Raw genomic sequence first — 23092 nt, 5'->3', positions numbered from 1 at the left:
TATGTTCACAAATGCCAGAAGTCTAGCAAGTAAAATGGGGGAGCTGGAGGCCTTGATACTGGAAGAAAATATAGATATAGTTGGTGTTGCTGAAACATGGCTGGACTCTTCACATGACTGGGCTGTAAATCTACAGGGTTTTACACTTTTTCGTAAAGACAGGGCAAATAGGAAAGGTGGTGGTGTATGTCTGTATGTGAGAAGTGATATGAAGGCGAGTGTGAAAGAGACAATAGTGGGTGAAGACTGTGAGGAGGTTGAAACCTTGTGGGTGGAACTAGAAAGGGAGGTAAACACTGAAAAAATTACTTTTGATGTAATCTATAGACCCCCCAATATAACTGAGGAGATGGAAGTTCAGCTATATAAACAGATGGAGCGGGCTGCACAGGCGGGTACTGTAGTGATAATGGGAGATTTTAATTTCCGGGATATTAATTGGTGTCATGGTTCGGCTTCAACTGCAAAGGGGAGACATTTCCTCAACCTGTTGCAGGAAAATTTTATGGGCCAGTTTGTGGAAGACCCGACTAGAGGTGAAGCTCTGTTGGATCTGGTCATTTCTAATAATGCAGAGCTTGTTGGGAATGTCAATGTTCGTGAAAACCTTGGTAACAGTGATCATAATATAGTTACATTTTACCTATACTGTAAAAAACAAACGCAGGCTGGGAGGGCAAAAACATTTAATTTTAAGAAAGCCAATTTCCCCAGGATGAGGGCTGCAATTCAGGATATGGACTGGGAAGAACTAATGTCAAATAATGGAACAAATGATAAATGGGAGATTTTCAAATCTACTTTGAGTTATTATAGTGCAAAATTTATTCCTACAGGTAATAAGTATAAACGACTCAAATTAAACCCCACATGGCTTACACCTTCTGTGAAAGGGGCAATACATGACAAAAAAAGGGCATTTAAAAAATACAAATCTGAGGGTACAGCTGTAGCATTTGTAAAATATAAAGAGCTTAATAAAATCTGTAAAAATGTAATAAAATTAGCAAAAATACAAAATGAAAGGCAGGTGGCCAAGGATAGTAAAACAAATCCTAAAAAATTCTTCAAGCATATAAATGCAAAAAAGCCAAGGTCTGAACATGTAGGACCCTTAGATAGTGGTAATGGGGAGTTGATCACAGGGGATCAAGAGAAGGCAGAGTTACTAAATGGGTTCTTCCGCTCTGTATATACAACTGAAGAAAGAGCAGCTGATGTAGCCGGTGCCAGTGCTGTTAATATATCGGCTGATATACTGAATTGGATGAATGTAGAGATGGTCCAAGCTAAATTAAATAAAATAAATGTGCACAAGGCTCCGGGACCAGATGGGTTACACCCTAGAATTCTTAAAGAGCTTAGTTCAGTTATTTCTGTCCCCCTTTTCATAATATTCAGAGAATCTCTAGTGACTGGTATAGTGCCAAGGGACTGGCGCAGGGCAAATGTGGTGCCTATTTTCAAAAAGGGCTCTAGGTCTTCCCCGGGTAATTATAGACCAGTAAGCTTAACATCCATCGTGGGGAAAATGTTTGAGGGGCTATTGAGGGACTATATACAGGATTATGTGACAATAAATAGCATTATAAGTGACAGCCAGCACGGTTTTACTAAGGACAGAAGTTGTCAAACTAACCTAATCTGTTTTTATGAAGAGGTGAGCAGAAGTCTAGACAGAGGGGCCGCTGTGGATTTAGTGTTTTTGGACTTTGCAAAGGCATTTGACACTGTCCCCCATAGACGCCTAATGGGTAAATTACGGACTATAGGTTTAGAAAATATAGTTTGTAATTGGATTGAGAATTGGCTCAAGGACCGTATCCAGAGAGTTGTGGTCAATGATTCCTACTCTGAATGGTCCCCGGTTATAAGTGGTGTACCCCAGGGTTCAGTGCTGGGACCACTATTATTCAACTTATTTATTAATGATATAGAGGATGGGATTAATAGCACTATTTCTATTTTTGCAGATGACACCAAGCTATGTAATATAGTTCAGACTATGGAAGATGTTTGTGAATTGCAGGCAGATTTAAACAAACTAAGTGTTTGGGCGTCCACTTGGCAAATGAAGTTTAATGTAGATAAATGTAAAGTTATGCATCTGGGTACCAACAACCTGCATGCATCATATGTCCTAGGGGGCGCTACACTGGCGGATTCACTTGTTGAGAAGGATCTGGGTGTTCTTGTAAATCATAAACTCAATAACAGCATGCAGTGTCAATCAGCTGCTTCAAAGGCCAGCAAGATATTGTCGTGTATTAAAAGAGGCATGGACTCGCGGGACAGAGATGTAATATTGCCACTTTACAAAGCATTAGTGAGGCCCCATCTAGAATATGCAGTTCAGTTCTGGGCTCCAGTTCATAGAAAGGATGCCCTGGAGTTGGAAAAAATACAAAGAAGAGCAACGAAGCTAATAAGGGGCATGGAGAATTTAAGTTATGAGGAAAGATTGAAAGAATTAAACCTATTTAGCCTTGAAAAAAGACGACTAAGGGGGGACATGATTAACTTATATAAATATATTAATGGCACATACAAAAAATATGGTGATATCCTGTTCCTTGTAAAACCCCCTCAAAAAACAAGGGGGCACTCCCTCCGTCTGGAGAAAAAAAGGTTCAAGCTGCAGAGGCGACAAGGCTTCTTTACAGTAAGAACGGTGAATTTATGGAATAGCCTACCGCAGGAGCTGGTCACAGCAGGGACAGTAGATGGCTTTAAAAAAGGGTTAGATAATTTCCTAGAACAAAAAAATATTAGCTCCTATGTGTAGAAATTTTTCCTTCCCTTTTCCCTTCCCTTGGTTGGACTTGATGGACATGTGTCTTTTTTCAGCCGTATTAACTATGTAATAATACAACCATACAGTGACTGAATAATACCACCTTACGGTAACTGAATAATACCTCCATACAGTAACTAAATATTACCACCATACAGTCAATGAATAATAGAAAAAAGAGGAAGCCTCCAGCTCACCTTGTATGCAGACTTGCACTGCTAGTAGCGCCCGGGTCCTCGTGTTGGCACACGATCAAGAAGTAGAGGCAGAGAACAGAAATTGGATCCAGCGCTGATGAGGGTAAAAGGAAAACTTTTTCCAAGTTTTATTTGGTCATTTAAAAGCAGAATCGGCAGGATAATGTCCTAGTACAGAGGGAGGTTCAATAGTGTAGATATACACCATTGAACCTCCCTCTGTACTAGGACATTATCCTGCCGATTCTGCTTTTAAATGACAAAATAAAACTTGGAAAAAAGTTTCCTTTTTAACCTCATCAGCGCTGGATCCAATTTCTGTTCTCTGCCTCTAAATTAATAATACCACCATTCACTGACTGAATCATACCACCATACAGTGACTGAATTATACCTCCATACAGTGACTACATAATACTCTCATACAGTAACTGAATAATACCTCCATACAGTGACTGAATAATAGCTCCAAACAGTAACTGAATAATACCACCATATAGTAACTGAATAATACCACTATACAGTGACTGAATAATACCACCGTACAGTGACTAAATAATACCACCATACAGTGACTGAATAATACCACTATACAGAGACTACATAATACCCTCATACAGCAACTGAATAATACCTCAATAGCGTGACTGAATAATACCTCCATACAGTCACTAAATAATACTATCATGCAATAATTGAATAATACCACCATATAGTAACTGAAATATACCACCATATACTGACTGAATAATACCTCCATACAGTGACTATATAATACTACCATGCAGTAACTGAATAATACCACCATACAGTAACTGAATAATACCACCATACACTGACTGAATAATATCACCATACAGTGACTGAATAATACCTCCATACAGTAACTGAATAATACCTCCATACAGTAACTGAATAATACCACCATACAGTGACTGAATAATACCACCATACAGTGACTGAATAATACCACCGTACAATGACTGAATAATAATACCATACACTGACTGAATAATACTACCATACACTGACTGAATAATACTACCATACACTGACTGAATAATACCTCCATTCAGTGACTGAATAATAGCTCGATACAGCTGACCGCTCTTCAAACTGTATTTGCGTCACATTTTCTTCCACTCCTTCTTCATCCTCATCTTCTTCACTATTGAACCACAAATAAAAAAGTTACATACAAACAGGGTTATTTCTAGAAAATTTATCCACATATCTCCCCACCCGAGGAGGCATAAACAATTTTTATTAATTTTAAAGCGGTTTTCTCATAATGATCATTTATCGGCTGTCTACAGGATGTGTTGCTGCAAATGATCAACTATCTCCGGCAGCACCATAGAAAGTGAATGGAGCAGTGGCCAAGAATGCACAGTACCGATCCATTCACATAGGGCACTTCAGGACACCTGTTCTTGGGATAGGTGAGGGTCCCAGTGGTCGAACCACCACTGATCAGACATTTATAACCTATTCCATGGATCGGGGATAAATGATCATATTGAGAATACCCCTTTAATGCTTACTGTGACTAAATAATACCCTCATACAGTAACTGAACAATACCACCATACAGTGACTAGATAATACCAGCATAATGTGACTAAATAATATCACCGTACAGTGACTGAATAATACCTCCATACAGTGACTGAATAATATCTCCATACAGTGACTGAATAATATCTCCATACAGTGACTGAATAATACCACCGTACAGTGACTAAATAATACCACCATACAGTGACTGAATAATACCACTATACAGAGACTACATAATACTATCATGCAGTAATTGAATAATACCACCATATAGTAACTGAATAATACCACCATATACTGACTGAATAATACCTCCATACAGTGACTATATAATACTACCATGCAGTAACTGAATAATACCACCATACAGTAACTGAATAATACCACCATACACTGACTGAATAATACCACCATACAGTGACTTTATAATACTACTACCACGCAGTAACTGAATAATACCTCCATACAGTAACTGAATAATACCACCGTACAATGACTGAATAATAATACCATACACTGACTGAATAATACTACCATACACTGACTGAATAATACTACCATACACTGACTGAATAATACCTCCATTCAGTGACTGAATAATAGCTCGATACAGCTGACCTCTCTTCCAACTGTATTTGTGTCAAATTTTCTTCCACTCCTTCTTCATCCTCATCTTCTTCACTATTGAACCACAAATAAAAAAGTTACATACAAACAGGGTTATTTCTAGAAAATGTATCCACATATCTCCCCACCCGAGGAGGCATAAACAATTTTTATTAATTTGTAAGCGGTTTTCTGATAATGATCATTTATCGGCTGTCTACAGGATGTGTCGCTGCGCATGATCAACTATCTCCGGCAGCGCCATAGCAAGTGAATGGAGCAGTGGCCAAGAATGCACAGTACCGCTTCATTCACATAGGGCACTTCAGGACACCTGTTCTTGGGATAGGTGAGGGTCCCAGTGGTCGAACCACCACTGATCAGACATTTATAACCTATTCCATGGATCGGGGATAAATGATCATATTGAGAATAACCCTTTAATGCTTACTGTGACTAAATAATACCCTCATATATAACTGAATAATACCACCATACAGTGACTAGATAATACCAGCATTATGTGACTGAATAATATCACCGTACAGTGACTGAATAATACCCTCAAACAGTAACTGAATAATATCTCCATACAGTGACTAAATAATATCTCCATACAGTGACTGAGTAATACCACCATACAATGACTGAATAATAGCTGCAGACACTGACAGAATAATACCACCATACACTAAGGCCTCATTCACACGACAGGGTCCGAGTGTCGGGCGGGAAAATCGGCCCTTTTTGGCCGATTTTCCCGGCCGGTTTGCATCCGGTTTGCATCCGTTCCGGGCCGAGTTGCCGTTTTTACCGGCCGATTTGGACCCGATTTGCATCCGTTTTTTTCCCTGTCCGTTTTAAAATCGGATGAATTTCATTTACATTTTTTGCCACACACAGCCCTTTGTAGATAATGCCACAGCCCCCCTGGTAGGTAATGCCACCCAGCCCCCTGTAGGTAATGCCACACAGCCCCCTGTTGGTGATGCCACACAGCCCCCTGTTGGTGATGCCACACAGCCCTCTGTAGGTGATGCCACACAGCCCCCTGTAGGTGATGCCACACAGCCCCCTGTAGGTGATGCCACCAAGTCCCCTGTAGGTGATGCCACCAAGTCCCCTGTAGGTGATGCCACCCAGCCACCTGTAGGTGATGCCACCCAGCCCCCTCTAGGCGATGCCACACAGCCACCTCTAGGCGATGCCACACAGCCACCTGTAGGCGATGCCACCCTGCCCCCTGTAGGCGATGCCACCCTGCCCCCTGTAGGTGATGCCACACAGCCCCCTGCAGGCGATGCCACCCAGCCCCCTGCAGGCGATGCCACCCTGCCTCCTGTAGGCGATGCCACCCTGCCCCCTGTAGGCGATGCCACCCAGCCCCCTGTAGGTGATGCCACCCAGCCCCCTGTAGGCGATGCCACCCAGCCCCCTGTAGGTGATGCCACCCAGCCCCCTGTAGGTGGTGCCACCAAGCCCCCTGTAGGTGATGCCACCAAGCCCCCTGTAGGTGATGCCACCAAGTCCCCTGTAGGTGATGCCACACAGCCCCCTGTAGGTTGCACCCATCCCCCCCTTCCAGAAGAAGTCACTGACTTCAATGTCCATATATGGACAGTGGAGTCACTGACTTCTCTTGGAGAGGAATTCCCTGCCACAGGTCGGGAATTCCGCTTCAGAAGTGAGTGACGTCACTGTCCATATATGGACAGTGTAGTCACTCACTTCTCCTGTAGCGGAATCCCCGGCCATAGAGTCGGGGATTCCGCTGCAGAAGTGAGTGACATCGCTGTGTCCATATATGGACAGTGTAGTCACTCACTTCTCCTGTAGCGGAATCCCCAGCCATAGAGTCGGGGATTCCGCTGCAGAAGTGAGTGACATCGCTGTGTCCATATATGGACAGTGTAGTCACTCACTTCTCCTGTAGCGGAATCCCCGGCCATAGAGTCGGGGATTCAGCTGCAGAAGTGAGTGACATCGCTGTGTCCATATATGGACAGTGTAGTCACTTACTTCTCCTGTAGCGGCATCCCCGGCCATAGAGTGGAGGATTTCGCTGCAGAAGTGAGTGACATCGCTGTGTCTATATATGGACAGTGTAGTCACTTACTTCGTCAAAAACAGGGATTTTGCTGATACCCCCACTTATTTATTATATACAAAGTGAGTTAGAGAGAACCACAAAGGTGTATACCACCAATAATTACTTATTAAATTATTTGGGAAAAGGGAAGAGAGGAAAAGAACTGTGGTTCTAGTAGGAAATAAAAATAATAAACTTTATTAATATATTTATGTTAAAATAATTCTATCTTTTTCAATGTAGGTCAAAAATAATTAGCAGTGCAGAAGACCCCTTGTCCTGCACTTAAAGAACAAAATTTGTCTTGTATATGTTTAATTGTAAGTTGCTACTATCATACAATATCAAATTGGACTTTATTGCTTACTAGAGTGAGTAAAGATCTGACTACACTGGTATGTTATGTGCACTACGTATTTCAGCACTGGCTGTCAGTCTCTGAACATTGTATCTGCTGTTCTGTGTACACTGATAGTTGCAATGTTTCTGTTAGTAAATAGACATTGTATCAATTCCTTGGTTCTATGCTATGCACTGTTTGTGTCAATGTTGGCTAGCTAGTTCATAGAAATGTAAGGTTATTTAAATGCTCGTATTTACTGAAAAAATCAGCACTTGCTGCTAGTTGATATTCTCAAGATTGAATTACTGTTGGAGTATCGTGCTAGATTTTATAAAGTGTCTATTTTACAATTGTTATGTTAATATAACAGTCCACATTTGTTTGTTATGCCACGCTGGTCATTTCTACCAGAAATAGCAGTGATGCGGTAACCTGTGTGAATGAGCACTACAGGGAGTGCTCTGATTCTAAATTGCTCAATGTCAGTTCCCACCCTGCTATTCACAGCTTCTCACAAACGCAGGGTGGGAACTGACATTGAGCAATTTAGAATCAGAGCACTCCCTGTAGTGCTCATTCACACAGGTTACCGCATCACTGCTATTTCTGGTAGAAATGACCAGCGTGGCATAACAAACAAATGTGGACTGTTATATTAACATAACAATTGTAAAATAGACACTTTATAAAATCTAGCACGATACTCCAACAGTAATTCAATCTTGAGAATATCAACTAGCAGCAAGTGCTGATTTTTTCAGTAAATACGAGCATTTAAATAACCTTACATTTCTATGAACTAGCTAGCCAACATTGACACAAACAGTGCATAGCATAGAACCAAGGAATTGATACAATGTCTATTTACTAACAGAAACATTGCAACTATCAGTGTACACAGAACAGCAGATACAATGTTCAGAGACTGACAGCCAGTGCTGAAATACGTAGTGCACATAACATACCAGTGTAGTCAGATCTTTACTCACTCTAGTAAGCAATAAAGTCCAATTTGATATTGTATGATAGTAGCAACTTACAATTAAACATATACAAGACAAATTTTGTTCTTTAAGTGCAGGACAAGGGGTCTTCTGCACTGCTAATTATTTTTGACCTACATTGAAAAAGATAGAATTATTTTAACATAAATATATTAATAAAGTTTATTATTTTTATTTCCTACTAGAACCACAGTTCTTTTCCTCTCTTCCCTTTTCCCAAATAATTTAATTAGTCACTTACTTCTCCTGTAGCGGCATCCCCGGCCATAGAGTCGGGGGATTCCGCTGCAGAAGTGAGTGACTTCGCTGTGTCCATATATGGACAGTGTAGTCACGCACTTCTCCTGTAGCGGAATCCCCAATCCCCGGTCGGGGATTGGGGATTTCGACTCCTACAGGGAGCAAAAAAAGACCCTCCTCCTCCTCCTCACATGCACTCTGCACTGTGAGGAGGAGGAGAGAGAGTGCGCGAGCGACGGTAGACCCGGCCATCACTCAGGACATATTCCGGTGATGGCCGTGTATTACCCGGCCCCATAGATTTCGGTACCCGGCCGAAAATAGGGCATGTCCCATTTTTTGACGGCCGGTTTTCCAGGCCGTCAAAAAATTGGTCGTGTGAATAGCCCCATTAGGGGTCTATTGTTCCTAATGCAGCCGGGTGCCGGCCAATTTATGAAGGGCCGGCACCCGGCCGGGAAACCCTGTCGTGTGAATTCCGCCTAACTGAATAATACCTCCATACAGTGACTGAATAATACCACCATAGAGTGACTGAATAATACCACCATTCAGTGACTGAATAATACCACCATACAGTGACTGAATAATACCACCATACAGTGACTAAATAATACCTCCATACAGTGACTAAATAATACCTCCATACAGTGACTGAATAATACCACCATACACTGACTGAATAATACCACCATACAGTGACTGAATAATAGCTCCAAACAGTAAATGAATAATAACTCCATACAGTAACTGAATAATACCACCATACAGTGACTGTATAGTAGCTCCATACAGTCAATGAATAATACCTCCATACAGTCAATGAATAATACCTCCATACAGTATTTGAATAATAACTCCATACAGTGACTGAATACCACCATTCACTGACTGAATAATACCACCATACAGTGACTAAATAATACCACCATACAGTTACTGAATAATACCACCATACAGTGACTGAATAATACCACCATACAGTGACTTTTAATGTGTCAGCTGGGCTCCGCCGAAGTGTCCGTCATTTTGACAGGAAAAATATAATCCTTTTTGTTCTACAGACTTACGGTATTTCCTCATGGGTAATCCAAAAAGGATCATCTCCATATCCTGATGGCCTGGAAGAGAAAATAGAAATCCAGTTAGAATAACAAAACTGAAACCTACCAAAAAAATCATCTATCATATTTGGCAAGGATGTGGTGTCCGAGGCACAGTTAGCTCTGCCCACAGCCCGACCTGCAAGAAGCCTGTGAGGAAGAAGATGTGAGTGCTCAGTCTGTCTGTTGTTTGTGCCTCCATTTGTCTGTGAGACTGAGTGTTTGTGTGTGTATAAATTCTAGTATGTGGGTATGTGTGTCTTTGTGTGTGTGTGTGTGTGTGTGTGTGTGTGTGTGTGTGTGCCTAAGTGCCTATATATGTATCTGTATAGTGGCGTAGCTATAGAGATCGCATCGGTCGCCACTGCGACCGGGCCCCCAAGCCTGTGGAGCCCGCATGGCCCCGTTGCCACCCATTACTGACCGCTCTTCCAACTGTATTTGCGTCCTCAGGACGCAAATACAGTTCAGTGCAATGCTGGAGTCCTGCTCCAGTATTCACTGTGCCGCGAGCGGCTCGGCGCAGGCAGGCGCGATGTAGTGAGTCACTCACAGCACAGACCGGAGGAGAAGGATTCTCCACCCATCGTGGGAATGGGGATAGGTAAGTAATTATGTTATTATTTTTCTATTAGGTATGTACATATGGGGGCATTATACTGGGTATGGGAGGGGGGCTCATATGGCAGCTGCTGAGGGGGCATCATACTACATGGGGGGCATTATACTGTATGGAACAGCTATGGGGGGCATTATAATCTATGGGGAAGCTATATGAGGCATTATACTGTATAGGGGCATTATACTGTATAGGACAGCTGAGGGGGCATTATACTGTATGGGGGGCATTATACTGTATGGGACTTCTAAGGGGGCATTATAATGTATGGGGGGCATTATACTGTATAGGACACCTAAAGGTGGCATTTTACTGTATGTGGGCATTATTTTGTATGTGGCAGCTATAGAGTGCATTATACTGTATGGGGAGCATTATACTGTGTGGGGCAGCTATAGGATGCATTATACTGTATGGGGGCATTGTACTGTATAGGACAGCTAAGGGGAGCATTATACTGTGTGGGGCATTATACTGTATAGGACAGCTAATGGGGCATTATACTGTATGGGGGCATTATACTGTATAGGACAGCTAAGGGGGGCATTATACTGTATGTGGCAGCTATGGAGGGCATTCTACTGTATGGGGAGCATTATACTGTATGGGGCAGCTATAGGGGGCATTATACTGTATGGGGGCATTATCCTGTATGTGGCAAAATGGAGGGCATAATACTGTATGGGGGCATTATACTGTATAGGACAGCTAAGGGGGGAATTATACTGTATGGGGCATTATATTGTATGGGACAGCTATGGGGGGCAATATACTGTACTGTGCAGATATAGGGGGCATTATACTGTATAGGGCATTATACTGTATGTGGCAGCTATGTAGGGCACTATAGTGTATGGGGGAATTATACTGAATGGGGCAGCTATAGGGGGCATTATACCGTATGGGGGCAATAGACTGTACGGAGCAGCTATAGGGGGCATTATACTGTATGGGGGCATTATACTGTGTGTGGCAGCTATGGGTGCCATTATACTGTATGGGGGCATTATACTGTATGTGGCGGCAATAGGGGGCATTATATTGTATGGGGCATTATATTGTATGGAGTGCATTATACTCTATGGGGGCATTATATTGTATGGGGCAGCTATGGGTCGCAATATACTGTGGGGGCAGCCATGGGGGTATGATACTGTGGAGGCAGCTATGGGGGGCATTATACTGAGTGGTGGCATCTATGGGGCATTACACTGTGTGGGCAGCTATGGGGGCATTATGCTGTGTGTGGGCAGTTATGGGGGCATTATACCGTGTAGGGGCAGCTATGGGGCATTATACTGTGGGGTCAGCTATGGGAGGCATTATACTGTGGAGGCATTCATGGGGTCTGTCGTGCAAGGCGGCTGGGTAAGGTGTGCATGCAGTAATTGAATAATACCACCATATAGTAACTGAATAATACCACCATACACTAACTGAATAATACCTCCATACAGTGACTATATAATACTACCATGCAGTAACTGAATAATACCACCATACACTGACTGAATAATACCTCCATACAGTGACTAAATAATACCACCATACAGTGACTAAATAATACCACCATACACTGACTGAATAATACCTCCATACAGTGACTATATAATACTACCATGCAGTAACTGAATAATACCACCATTCACTGACTGAATAATACCTCCATACAGTGACTAAATAATACCACCATACAGTGACTAAATAATACCACCATACAGTGACTGAATAATACCACCATACAGTAACTGAATAATACCACCATACACTGACTGAATAATAGCTGCAGACACTGACAGAATAATACCACCATACACTAAGGCCTCATTCACACGACAGGGTCCGAGTGTCGGCCGGGAAAATCGGCTGTTTTTGGCCGATTTTCCCGGCCGGTCTGCATCCGGTTTGCATCCGTTTCGGACCGAGTTGCCGTTTTTACCGGCCGATTTGGACCCGATTTGCATCCGTTTTTTTCCCTGTCCGTTTTAAAATCGGATGAATTTCATTTACATTTTTTGCCACACACAGCCCTTTGTAGATAATGCCACAGCCCCCCTGGTAGGTAATGCCACCCAGCCCCCTGTAGGTAATGCCACACAGCCCCCTGTTGGTGATGCCACATATATGGACAGTGTAGTCACTCACTTCTCCTGTAGCGGAATCCCCGGCCATAGAGTGGGGGATTCTGCTGCAGGGGTGTGTGACATCGCTGTGTCCATATATGGACAGTGTAGTCACTCACTTCTCCTGTAGCGGAATCCCCGGCCATAGAGTCGGGGATTCCGCTACAGAAGTGAGTGACATCGCTGTGTCCATATATGGACAGTGTAGTCACTCACTTCTCCTGTAGCGGAATCCCCGGCCATAGAGTCGGGGATTCAGCTGCAGAAGTGAGTGACATCGCTGTGTCCATATATGGACAGTGTAGTCACTTACTTCTCCTGTAGCGGCATCCCCGGCCATATAGTCGGGGATTCCGCTACAGAAGTGAGTGACATCGCTGTGTCCATATATGGACAGTGTAGTCACTTACTTCTCCTGTAGCGGCATCCCCGGCTATAGAGTCGGGTATTCCGCTGCAGAAATGAGTGACTTCGCTGTGTCCATATATGGACAGTGTAGTCACGCACTTCTCCTGTAGCGGAATCCCCAATCCCCGGTCAGGGATTGGGGATTTCGACTCCTACAGGGAGCAAAAAAGACCCTCCTCCTCCTCCTCACATGCACTCTGCACTGTGAGGAGGAGGAGAGAGAGTGCGCGAGAGACGGTAGACCCGGCCATCACTCAGGACATATTCCGGTGATGGCCGTGTATTACCCGGCCCCATAGACTTCTACAGGAGCCGGACGGCCGGGTACCCCGCCGAAAATAGGGCATGTCCCATTTTTTGACAGCCGGTTTTTCCAGCCGTCAAAAAATTGGTCGTGTGAATAGCCCTATTAGGGGTCTATTGTTCCTAATGCAGCCGGGTGCCGGCCGATTTATGAACGGCCGGCACCCGGCCGGGAAACCCTGTCGTGTGAATTCCGCCTAACTGAATAATACCTCTATACAGTGACTGAATAATACCACCATAGAGTGACTGAATAATGCCACCATTCAGTGACTGAATAATACCACCATACAGTGACTGAATAATACCACCATACAGTGACTAAATAATACCTCCATACAGTGACTAAATAATACCACCATACACTGACTGAATAATACCACCATACAGTGACTGAATAATAGCTCCAAACAGTAACTGAATAATAACTCCATACAGTAACTGAATAATACCACCATACAGTGACTGTATAGTAGCTCCATACAGTCAATGAATAATACCTCCATACAGTCAATGAATAATACCTCCATACAGTATTTGAATAATACCTCCATACAGTGACTGAATACCACCATTCACTGACTGAATAATACCACCATACAGTGACTAAATAATACCACCATACAGTTACTGAATAATACCACCATACAGTGACTGAATAATACCACCATACACTGACTGAATAATACCACCGTACAGTGACTGAATAATACCACCATACACTGACTGAATAATACCACCATACAGTGACTGAATAATACCACCATACAGTGACTGAATAATACCACCCACCGTACAGTGACTAAATAATACCACCATAGAGTGACTTAATAATACCACCATGTAGTGACTGAATAATACCACCATGCTGGATCTATTGCACTAAGAATACCACTGGTGCCCTGCAGACGCCATTGACTTTTAATGGGTCAGCTGGGCTCCGCCGAAGTGTCCGTCATTTTGACAGGAAAAATATAATCCTTTTTGTTCTACAGACTTACGGTATTTCCTCAATGGTAATCCAAAAAGGATCATCTCCATATCCTGATGGCCTGGAAGAGAAAATACAAATCCAGTTAGAATAACAAAACTGAAACCTACCAAAAAAATCATCTATCATATTTGGCAAGGATGTGGTGCCCGAGGCACAGTTATCTCTACCCACAGCCCGACCTGCAAGAAGCCTGTGAGGAAAGAGATGTGTGTGCTCAGTCTGTCTGTTGTTTGTGCCTCCATTTGTCTGTGAGTCTGAGTGTTTGTGTGTGTATAAATTCCAGTATGTGTGTGTGTGTGTGTGTGTGTGTGTGTGTGTGTGTGTGTGTGTGTGTGTAAGTGCCTATATATGTATCTGTATAGTGGCGTAGCTATAGAGATCGCATCGGTCGCAGCTGCGACCGGGCCCCCAAGCCTGTGGAGCCCGTAGGGCCCCGTTGGCACCCAGTGCTGACCGCTCTTCCAACTGTATTTGCGTCCTCAGGACGCAAATACAGTTCAGTGCAATGCTGGAGTCCTGCTCCAGTATTCACTGTGCCGCGAGCGGCTCGGCGCAGGCAGGCGCGATGTAGTGAGTCACTCACAGCACAGACCGGAGGAGAAGGATTCTCCACCCATCGTGGGAATGGGGATAGGTAAGTAATTATGTTATTATTTTTCTATTAGGTATGTACATATGGGAGCATTATACTGGGTATGGGAGGGGGGCTCATATGGTAGCTGCTGAGGGGGCATCATACTATATGGGGGGCATTATACTGTATGGAACAGCTATGGGGGGCATTATAATCTATGGGGCAGCTATATGGGGCATTATACTGTATGGGGGCATTATACTGTATAGGACAGCTGAGGGGGCATTATACTGTATGGGGGGCATTATACTGTATGGGACGTCTAAGGGGGCATTATAATGTATGGGGGCCATTATACTGTATAGGACAGCTAAAGGTGGCATTTTACTGTATGTGGGCATTATTTTGTATGTGGCAGCTATAGAGGGCATTATACTGTATGGGGAGCATTATACTGTGTGGGGCAGCTATAGGTTGCATTATACTGTATGGGGGCATTGTACTGTAAAGGATAGCTAAGGGGGGCATTATACTGTGTGGGGCATTATACTGTATAGGACAGCTAAGGGGGGCATTATACTGTATGGGGGCATTATACTGTATAGGACAGCTAAGGGGGGCATTATACGGTATGTGGCAGCTATGGAGGGCATTCTACTGTATGGGGAGCATTATACTATATGGGGCAGCTATAGGGGGCATTATACTGTATGGGGGCATTATACTGTATGTGGCAGTAATGGAGGGCATAATACCTGTATGGGGGCATTATACTGTATAGGACAGCTAAGGGGGGAATTATACTGTATGGGGAATTATATTGTATGGGACAGCTATGGGGGGCATTATACTGTACTGTGCAGATAAAGGGGGCATTATACTGTATAGGGCATTATACTGTATGTGGCAGCTATGTAGGGCACTATAGTGTATGGGGGAATTATACTGAATGGGGCAGCTATAGGGGGCATTATACCGTATGGGGGCAATATACTGTACGGAGCAGCTATAGGGGGCATTATACTGTATGGGGGCATTATACTGTATGTGGCGGCAATGGAGGGCATTATACTGTATGGGGGCATTATACTGTATAGGACAGCTAAGGGGTCATTTTACTATATGGAGGGCATTATACTGTATGGGATAGCTATTGGGGGCATTATACTGTATGGGGCAGCTATAAGGGGGCTTAAAATACTGTATGGGGTTAATATACTGTATGTGGCAGCTATGGTGGGCATTATACTGTATGGGGGCACTATACTGTATGGGGGCATTATACTGTATGGGACAGCTATGGGGGCTTTATACTGTATGTGGCAGCAATGGGGGGCATGATACTGTATGGGACAGCTATGGGGCATTATACTATATTGGACATTATAGTGCATGGGGCAGCTATAGGTGTCATTATACCATATGGGGGCATTATACTGTATGTGGCGGCAATAGGGGGCATTATACTGTATAGGGCATTATATTGTATGGAGTGCATTATACTCTATGGGGGGCATTATATTGTATGGGGCAGCTATGGGTCGCAATATACTGTGGGGGCAGCCATGGGGGGGCATGATACTGTGGAGGCAGCTATGGGGAGCATTATACTGTGTGGTGGCATCTATGGGGCATTACACTGTGTGGGCAGCTATGGGGGCATTATGCTGTGTGTGGGCAGTTATGGGGGCATTATACAGTGTGGGGACAGCTATGGGGCATTATACTGTGGGGTCAGCTATGGGAGGCATTATACTGTGGAGGCATTCATGGGGTCTGTCGTGCAAGGCGGCTGGGTAAGGTGTGTTCAGGGGTCTGGTGCTGTTGGGAAGGAGTAGGGGGTCCAAGCTGAATTTTTGCTCCAGGGCCCTTTAGCTACGCCCCTGTATCTGTAAGTGTATATATTTCTGTGTGTGCATCTACTACATTATCTGTGTTCAGAGTTATGACTGTGTGTTATCTGTGGTGTTACATAGGACTGCAGGTGATATCTACTACATTATCTGTACTCAGAGAGTTATCACTGTGTGTTATCTGTGGTGTTACATAGGACTGCAGGTGATATCTACTACATTATCTGTAATCAGAGAGTTATCACTGTGTGTTATCTGTGGTGTTACATAGGACTGCAGGTGACATCTACTACATTATCTGTACTAAGAGTTATCACAGTGTGTTATCTGTGGTGTTACATAGGACTGCAGTTGACACTACTACATTATCTGTACTCAGAAAGTTATCACTGTGTTATCTGTGGTGTTACATAGGACTGCATGTAACATCTACATTATCTGTATTTTTGTCAATCATTTTTGATTTGATTCAAGATTTTCTTATTTTTAGGAGTAATTAAGGAATTACTGTGCATGCAATTCCCATATCCTCAAAAAAATACCAGGACACAATTCTTTACATTAGAGTTATCCAATAATATATATTGATTATCAGGATTGTCCCTCAGCTGCTACGTGTGATCATGCTCACTTATAAAAGGCACAATGCTGATAATCATCATATATATATATATTTGGCTCAGAGAATAAGAAGAGCAACTATGAGTGCAGAGGAACGCCAGGAACAATGAGAAACCACTTCCCAAAACAAGGCGTTAAGAAGGCAAAACCCTGAAGTAAGACGATCCTGTAATGAAGAACGTCGTTCTCAAAGAGCACAATTATAAATACTTATCATTCCTTTTACTAGCAAACCCGTGTAATGAGCTTTCTATACTAGTATAATATGTCTCTCCTAGATAAACACACTTAAATAGTGGAATCTATATATATATATATTCCCATAGATGATACCGTATTATCGTCCTTTATGTAGACATATTAGCACTCACCCCGGGATTACTCATATATCATCTACATGGAAGATTCTTATATCCAACACTAGAGAAATAGGCTCATTATTCAATAAGATAATTACCAGAAATACACCTCCGTCTCCTCAACTTTCTTCCTCCAACTGTTTAAGAAATAAAAAAAAATACCAATATTACACATAATTGTTCTTGAAAGGAATATAAAATATACTATTGTTCTCTGTTATAATATACGAAACAGTCGATACAAGGAGGAGGAGTTTCTCATAGCAACCAATCAGATTGCAGCTTTTATATATGGTATATTTTCCTTGGGCTTTGATTGCCTGATGGGAAAACGTGAGTGGTGATGTCAAAAGGGATCCTACATAAAAACTGGGTTGTGTCTAGAACATTTTTTCATAAAGCCTCCACACCCCAGGAGGCAAAAGCATTTTTCATTACTATCAATGCCTACTGCTTTCTGTGACTGAATAATACCCCCATACAGTGAATACCACCATACACTAACTGAATAATACCCCCACATCACCATACAGTTATGTCATTACAGTTTGATTCGTGGAGCCCCAAACTTTAAAACTACCACCAATCGAGGGACATCGGCTCTATCAAGTACAGCCGTCCTTATCAGGAACGTTGCATATGGTTTACTGTTTACTCAGGCACAGGGGCTCGTCCATATGATCTACTGTGCCTGGTACTACAGCTCAAGGCATCTCCTTCCTGTAAGGCATAGCCATACTCATATGTACAGGGCCGTTTCTGTGCAGATTAGACCCCGGTCAGACCCACACAGATCAAACATTCTAAGAATAGGCCATCGAATGTTAAATTCCAGGTAGTGAAGGGGTAACTTCCTTTGTGGTCTAGGGTATTAACCCCTTTGCGCAGCACAACGTAATAGCACGTCGTGGGGCTGAAGGTGATGTATCGAGGGGGCTCACGCGCTGAGCCCACTCCATATGCTGTGGGTATCAGCTGTGTATTACAGTTGACACCCAGTACTAACGGCCAGGAACAGCGATCGCAATGTTCGTGGCCGTGTAAACCGTCAAATGCTGCGGTAAAAAAAAAAGTTTAAAGAGAGGGAGCGGCCCCGTCCGAGACCTCGTCTTCCTCCCACAACGCGATCGTAGGGTGCTGATGGTTGTAATGGCAGCCCAGGGCCCTAATAAAGGCCCCGAGGTCTGCTTTCACTCTGCCTCTGTTAAAGGGAATGTGACGCTAGAAAAAAATGTTGTTTTTTTTTTATTTCAAAACTGTTTTTATTGATTTTTCTCCTAACATTACATACAAAAATATGTCATTCAAAATGATAACATGTTGTACAGAAAATTCACATCCATCAGGAATCACATTTGGATTTTCATCATTGCAGGAAATGAGTGTGATAACATATCTTGAGCAGTGTAAATTCCATTAAGAATGTGGAACATATATTGATTTACATATCTTCTGATCAACAAGAAGGGAGGGAAAGGGGAGGTACAGGAGGGGGGGGGTAGGAAGGTGGACTGGTGTTGTTGAGTTTAGCTAACATAGATGTTATTTATGATATTGATGAAGGCAAAGTATTCTAATCCCATTGTGTATGATATAGAAACTACTTTCCTACAATTACTCTTACCTAGTTCAAATTGAGGTTGCCCGGTCTTTCCATGGTCCCCATATTTTAAGATACTTCTTTCTAGTTAGCAGTTCCCAATGTGCCAGTTCCTCTAGTCTTTCTAATTCTGATACCTTGTTCACCCAATTACTCAACTGTGGGGGTTCTGTTGATCTCCAGCAACTTGGTATTAATAGCTTAGCTGCTGTGAGCAACAGGGTTGGAAGACAATGCTTCTTGGGGGTAAAACTGGGTGTCGGTTTCCACAGTAGGATTAACTCAGGTGTTAAGTGTAAGTTTGTAGAGCAAATGTTATTAATTTTCTGTTCTATTTGCTGCCAAAAAGGCACAATAAGGGGGCATGTCCACCATATGTGTAAATAAGTACCTCTTGAGGTGTTACATCTCCAACACCGGTCCGTAACTTCTTGATCAATAGCATGTAGGACCACAGGCGTCTTATACCACCTAGTTAACAGTTTGTAGGAGCTTTCCTGTATTCTAGTACACCTAGAGAAACCTAATGCGTTAGACAGTATGAATCTAATTTCGGGCTCGGTCAATGATATATGGAGGTCTGTCGACCACTTTTCCATATAGCTTGGAGTCGGTGGGCAAGTCAGTGAGATCAGATGATTATATGAGGTAGATAGTATCTTACGCTGGGGTATAGAGCTCATGAGCATCTTATCTAACCAATTCTGAGAAGATGTTTGGATGGGTAGGGAGTTAAGCATAGCCGTGCAGCATTTAATAAAAGTGTGTTTAAAGAGGAAATCACGAGACTTTATTCCTAATTTATCAAATACCGTGGGGACACTTCTCTGCGGAGTATCAGTCATCAGGACGGAAACTTTCATGTGGTGTGGTATGTCCCACGGATCTGGTATTAGTGTAGAATCCCGATGTACATAGCAAGGCACTAAACGTAAAGGCATATGTGGTGAAGGCATCCCGAGCAAGTTCAATCTATTATGTGTGTCTTGCCACACTAGGATGGTTCCCTTTAAAAGAATGCTAGAGTATTGGTCAAGGTGTGAACTTTTGGCGAGACTCCACAGGGCCCTCTGTTCCCAGCTAAGCATAAGAGTATTCTCTACTTCCGTATAAAGAGAAGTCTGAGAGGGATGTTGCAGCTCAACCCATCTATTCAAGTGATTAGCAATATAATATGTGTGTATGTCGGACAGTCCCATACCTCCCATTTTAACCGAGTTAATCAGTTGTGTGTGCCTCTGTCTTGGTCTGTTCTTGTTCCATAGAAAATTCGAGAATATACGCTTTAGGGAGAGGAAGAATGATTTTGGTAGCCACAGCGGTAACGTCTGAATCAGGTATAAAATTTTTGGGACTATAAAAGTCTTTAGGAAATTTTTCCGCCCCATCCATGACATAAACGGGAACTTCAAGGAATCTATTTGACGTTTAATAGCCGCTACCAGAGGTATATAGTTGAGGGTATACAATTGTGATGGGCAATTAGAAATGGTAATGCCTAGGTACGAGATTGATGTAGAAATCCATCGAAACTGAGATGTTCCCGTCACCGCAGCAACTACCTGTTGAGGTACAGAGACATTAAGGATCTCAGATTTACTATAGTTAATTTTAAAATTAGATATTGCACCAAATTCCGTAAAAGCTTGTGTTATGTTCCGAAGGGAGACAGACGGCTTAGTCACCAACAGTAGCAGATCGTCCGCAAAGGCAGCCGTTTTATGCGTGAATTGACCTATCTTCAGGCCAGCTATATTGTCATCTTGGCGGATCCTTTGTATCAAGGTCTCCATCACCATCACAAACAGTGTAGGTGATAGAGGGCATCCCTGCCTAGTACCATTTGAAATTTGAAAGGAATCCGACAATATGCCATTTACTCTGACTTTAGCACTCGGATTATGATAGAGTGTCAATATAGCTTGTATGAATTCAACAGGGATCCCAAATTTTGACAAGGTAGCTACCATATATTGCCAGCTCACCCTGTCAAAAGCCTTTTCGGCATCTGTGCTAAGTAGTGCCATTGGGGTGTGTGTCGAGCGAGCGTGTTGAACTAACCGAACTACTCTTGTAGTATTATCCTTACCCTGACGCCCTCCCACAAATCCAGTTTGTTCTGGGCCAATGAGTTTGGGCAGAAGCTTCCCCAATCTAGTCGCCAAAGCCTTTGCCCACCATTTCAGATCCGTGTTTAGTAAAGATATAGGTCTATAGCTACCACATAGTGCTGGATCCTTCCCGTCCTTTGGGAGGACTGTGATGTGAGCTTCCAAAGATTGGCGAGTCAATTGGGCTCCCCCCATCAATGAGTTACACATAGATGTGAAATGGGGCAACAGAATACCGCTAAATGTCTTATAGTACTGAATCGTATAACCATCTGGGCCAGGACTTTTCCCGGATGGTATTGTTTTAAGAATTTTATGAAGTTCTTCTGTGGTAAAGGGTGCAGTAAGCGCTAGTTGATCTTCCTGTGTGAGTTGAGGTAAGCTAAGTTTATCTAGAAACTTTCTAGTGCTATCCCCCAGGTTACCCTGCTGACTATCCCCACCTTTAAGATTATATAGGCCATGGTAGAAATGAGTAAAGGCCTGTGCTATGTCCTTCGATTCAGTAGCTCTAACACCTGAAGAAGTCAGGATCTCAGAGATAAAAGATTTCTCATGTTGTTGTTTAAGCAGTGCAGCCATGATTCTGTTGCCCCTTTCCCCATGCGCATAGTGTTTAAATTTGGTATAGTGAAATGTTTTAGCAGCTTTTATATTCAAGGCATTTTTAACCTCTTCCCTTAACTCCCCAAGCTCAACCTGGGCTGCGGCTGCTTTCGTACGTTTGTGAATAGTCTCAAGCGTAGATATTCTCGAGAACAGATCGTTCAATATTGCTGACCGTTGTTTTTTGATATGTGAGCATAGCGATATCAGTTCTCCTCGTATTACTACTTTATGCGCTTCCCATCTAATAACATCCGATAAATCCGGAGAGGAATTTATATCAAAATATTTCTGAATATTATCCTGTATCGCAGAGGAATGTTGGGGGTCACTCAAAATCGTATTGTTCAACCTCCACAGTCTGTCTCCCCTCGGAACACTATTTAGCTTCATAGATACAAACACTGGTGCATGATCAGAAAGGAGAAGGTTTCCTATTCCTGCCGACAGAACCATCGGGAGGAGACTATCCGACAACAGAACATAGTCTAATCTAGTATATACATTATGTGCTGCAGAGTAATAAGAGAAATCCTTTGTGGTGGGATATAGAAGTCTCCACGCATCAGTGACCTGTAGGTCTCTAAGTACCCTGTGGAGTCTCGATCCAGCTCGATGGGATATTTTAACCTTGCCAGTGGAATCTATAATGGGATTAAGTGGGATGTTAAAGTCCCCGCCTATAATTCTAGCACCTTCCGCAAACAACTTAAAATTCTCTAAGGTCTGAATAATCCACGATATCTGATCCGTATTGGGTGCGTATAAGTTGGCTATAGAGAACAAATCTGTACCAATGTGAGCTTTTATAAAAAGATATCGACCGTCAGGGTCTTTCTGCATTGACAGTAATTTAAAAGGTAAGTTTTTCCGTATCAAAATACTCACTCCTCTGCTAGCAGTAGAGTAGGTGCTATGAAAGGCATTTGAGAAGATAGCCCTAGATAGTTCCATAGTTTTATTATGCTTGTGATGTGTTTCCTGG

The 23092-nt window shown here is 42.8% G+C and overlaps 1 protein-coding gene across 1 annotated transcript in view; it reads right to left on the bottom strand.

Moving 5' to 3' along the window:
* LOC142730027 (uncharacterized) overlaps positions 1-23092 on the bottom strand; it is a 119894-nt gene that overhangs the window by 5247 nt on the left and 91555 nt on the right. The window contains exons 18-22 of the mRNA XM_075849338.1: positions 17889-17927; positions 14391-14441; positions 9904-9954; positions 5131-5232; positions 4097-4159 (exon numbers count right to left, since the gene is read on the bottom strand). Of these exons, the coding sequence (XP_075705453.1) occupies positions 4097-4159; positions 5131-5232; positions 9904-9954; positions 14391-14441; positions 17889-17927 (306 nt within the window). The remainder of the gene's footprint in view (positions 1-4096; positions 4160-5130; positions 5233-9903; positions 9955-14390; positions 14442-17888; positions 17928-23092) is intronic.

Source organism: Rhinoderma darwinii, unplaced genomic scaffold (genome assembly GCF_050947455.1).
Source record: "Rhinoderma darwinii isolate aRhiDar2 unplaced genomic scaffold, aRhiDar2.hap1 Scaffold_739, whole genome shotgun sequence".
Lineage (NCBI taxonomy): Eukaryota > Metazoa > Chordata > Amphibia > Anura > Rhinodermatidae > Rhinoderma > Rhinoderma darwinii.
Note: the sequence above shows the minus strand (reverse complement) of the source record. Positions and strands in the feature narration are given on the sequence as shown.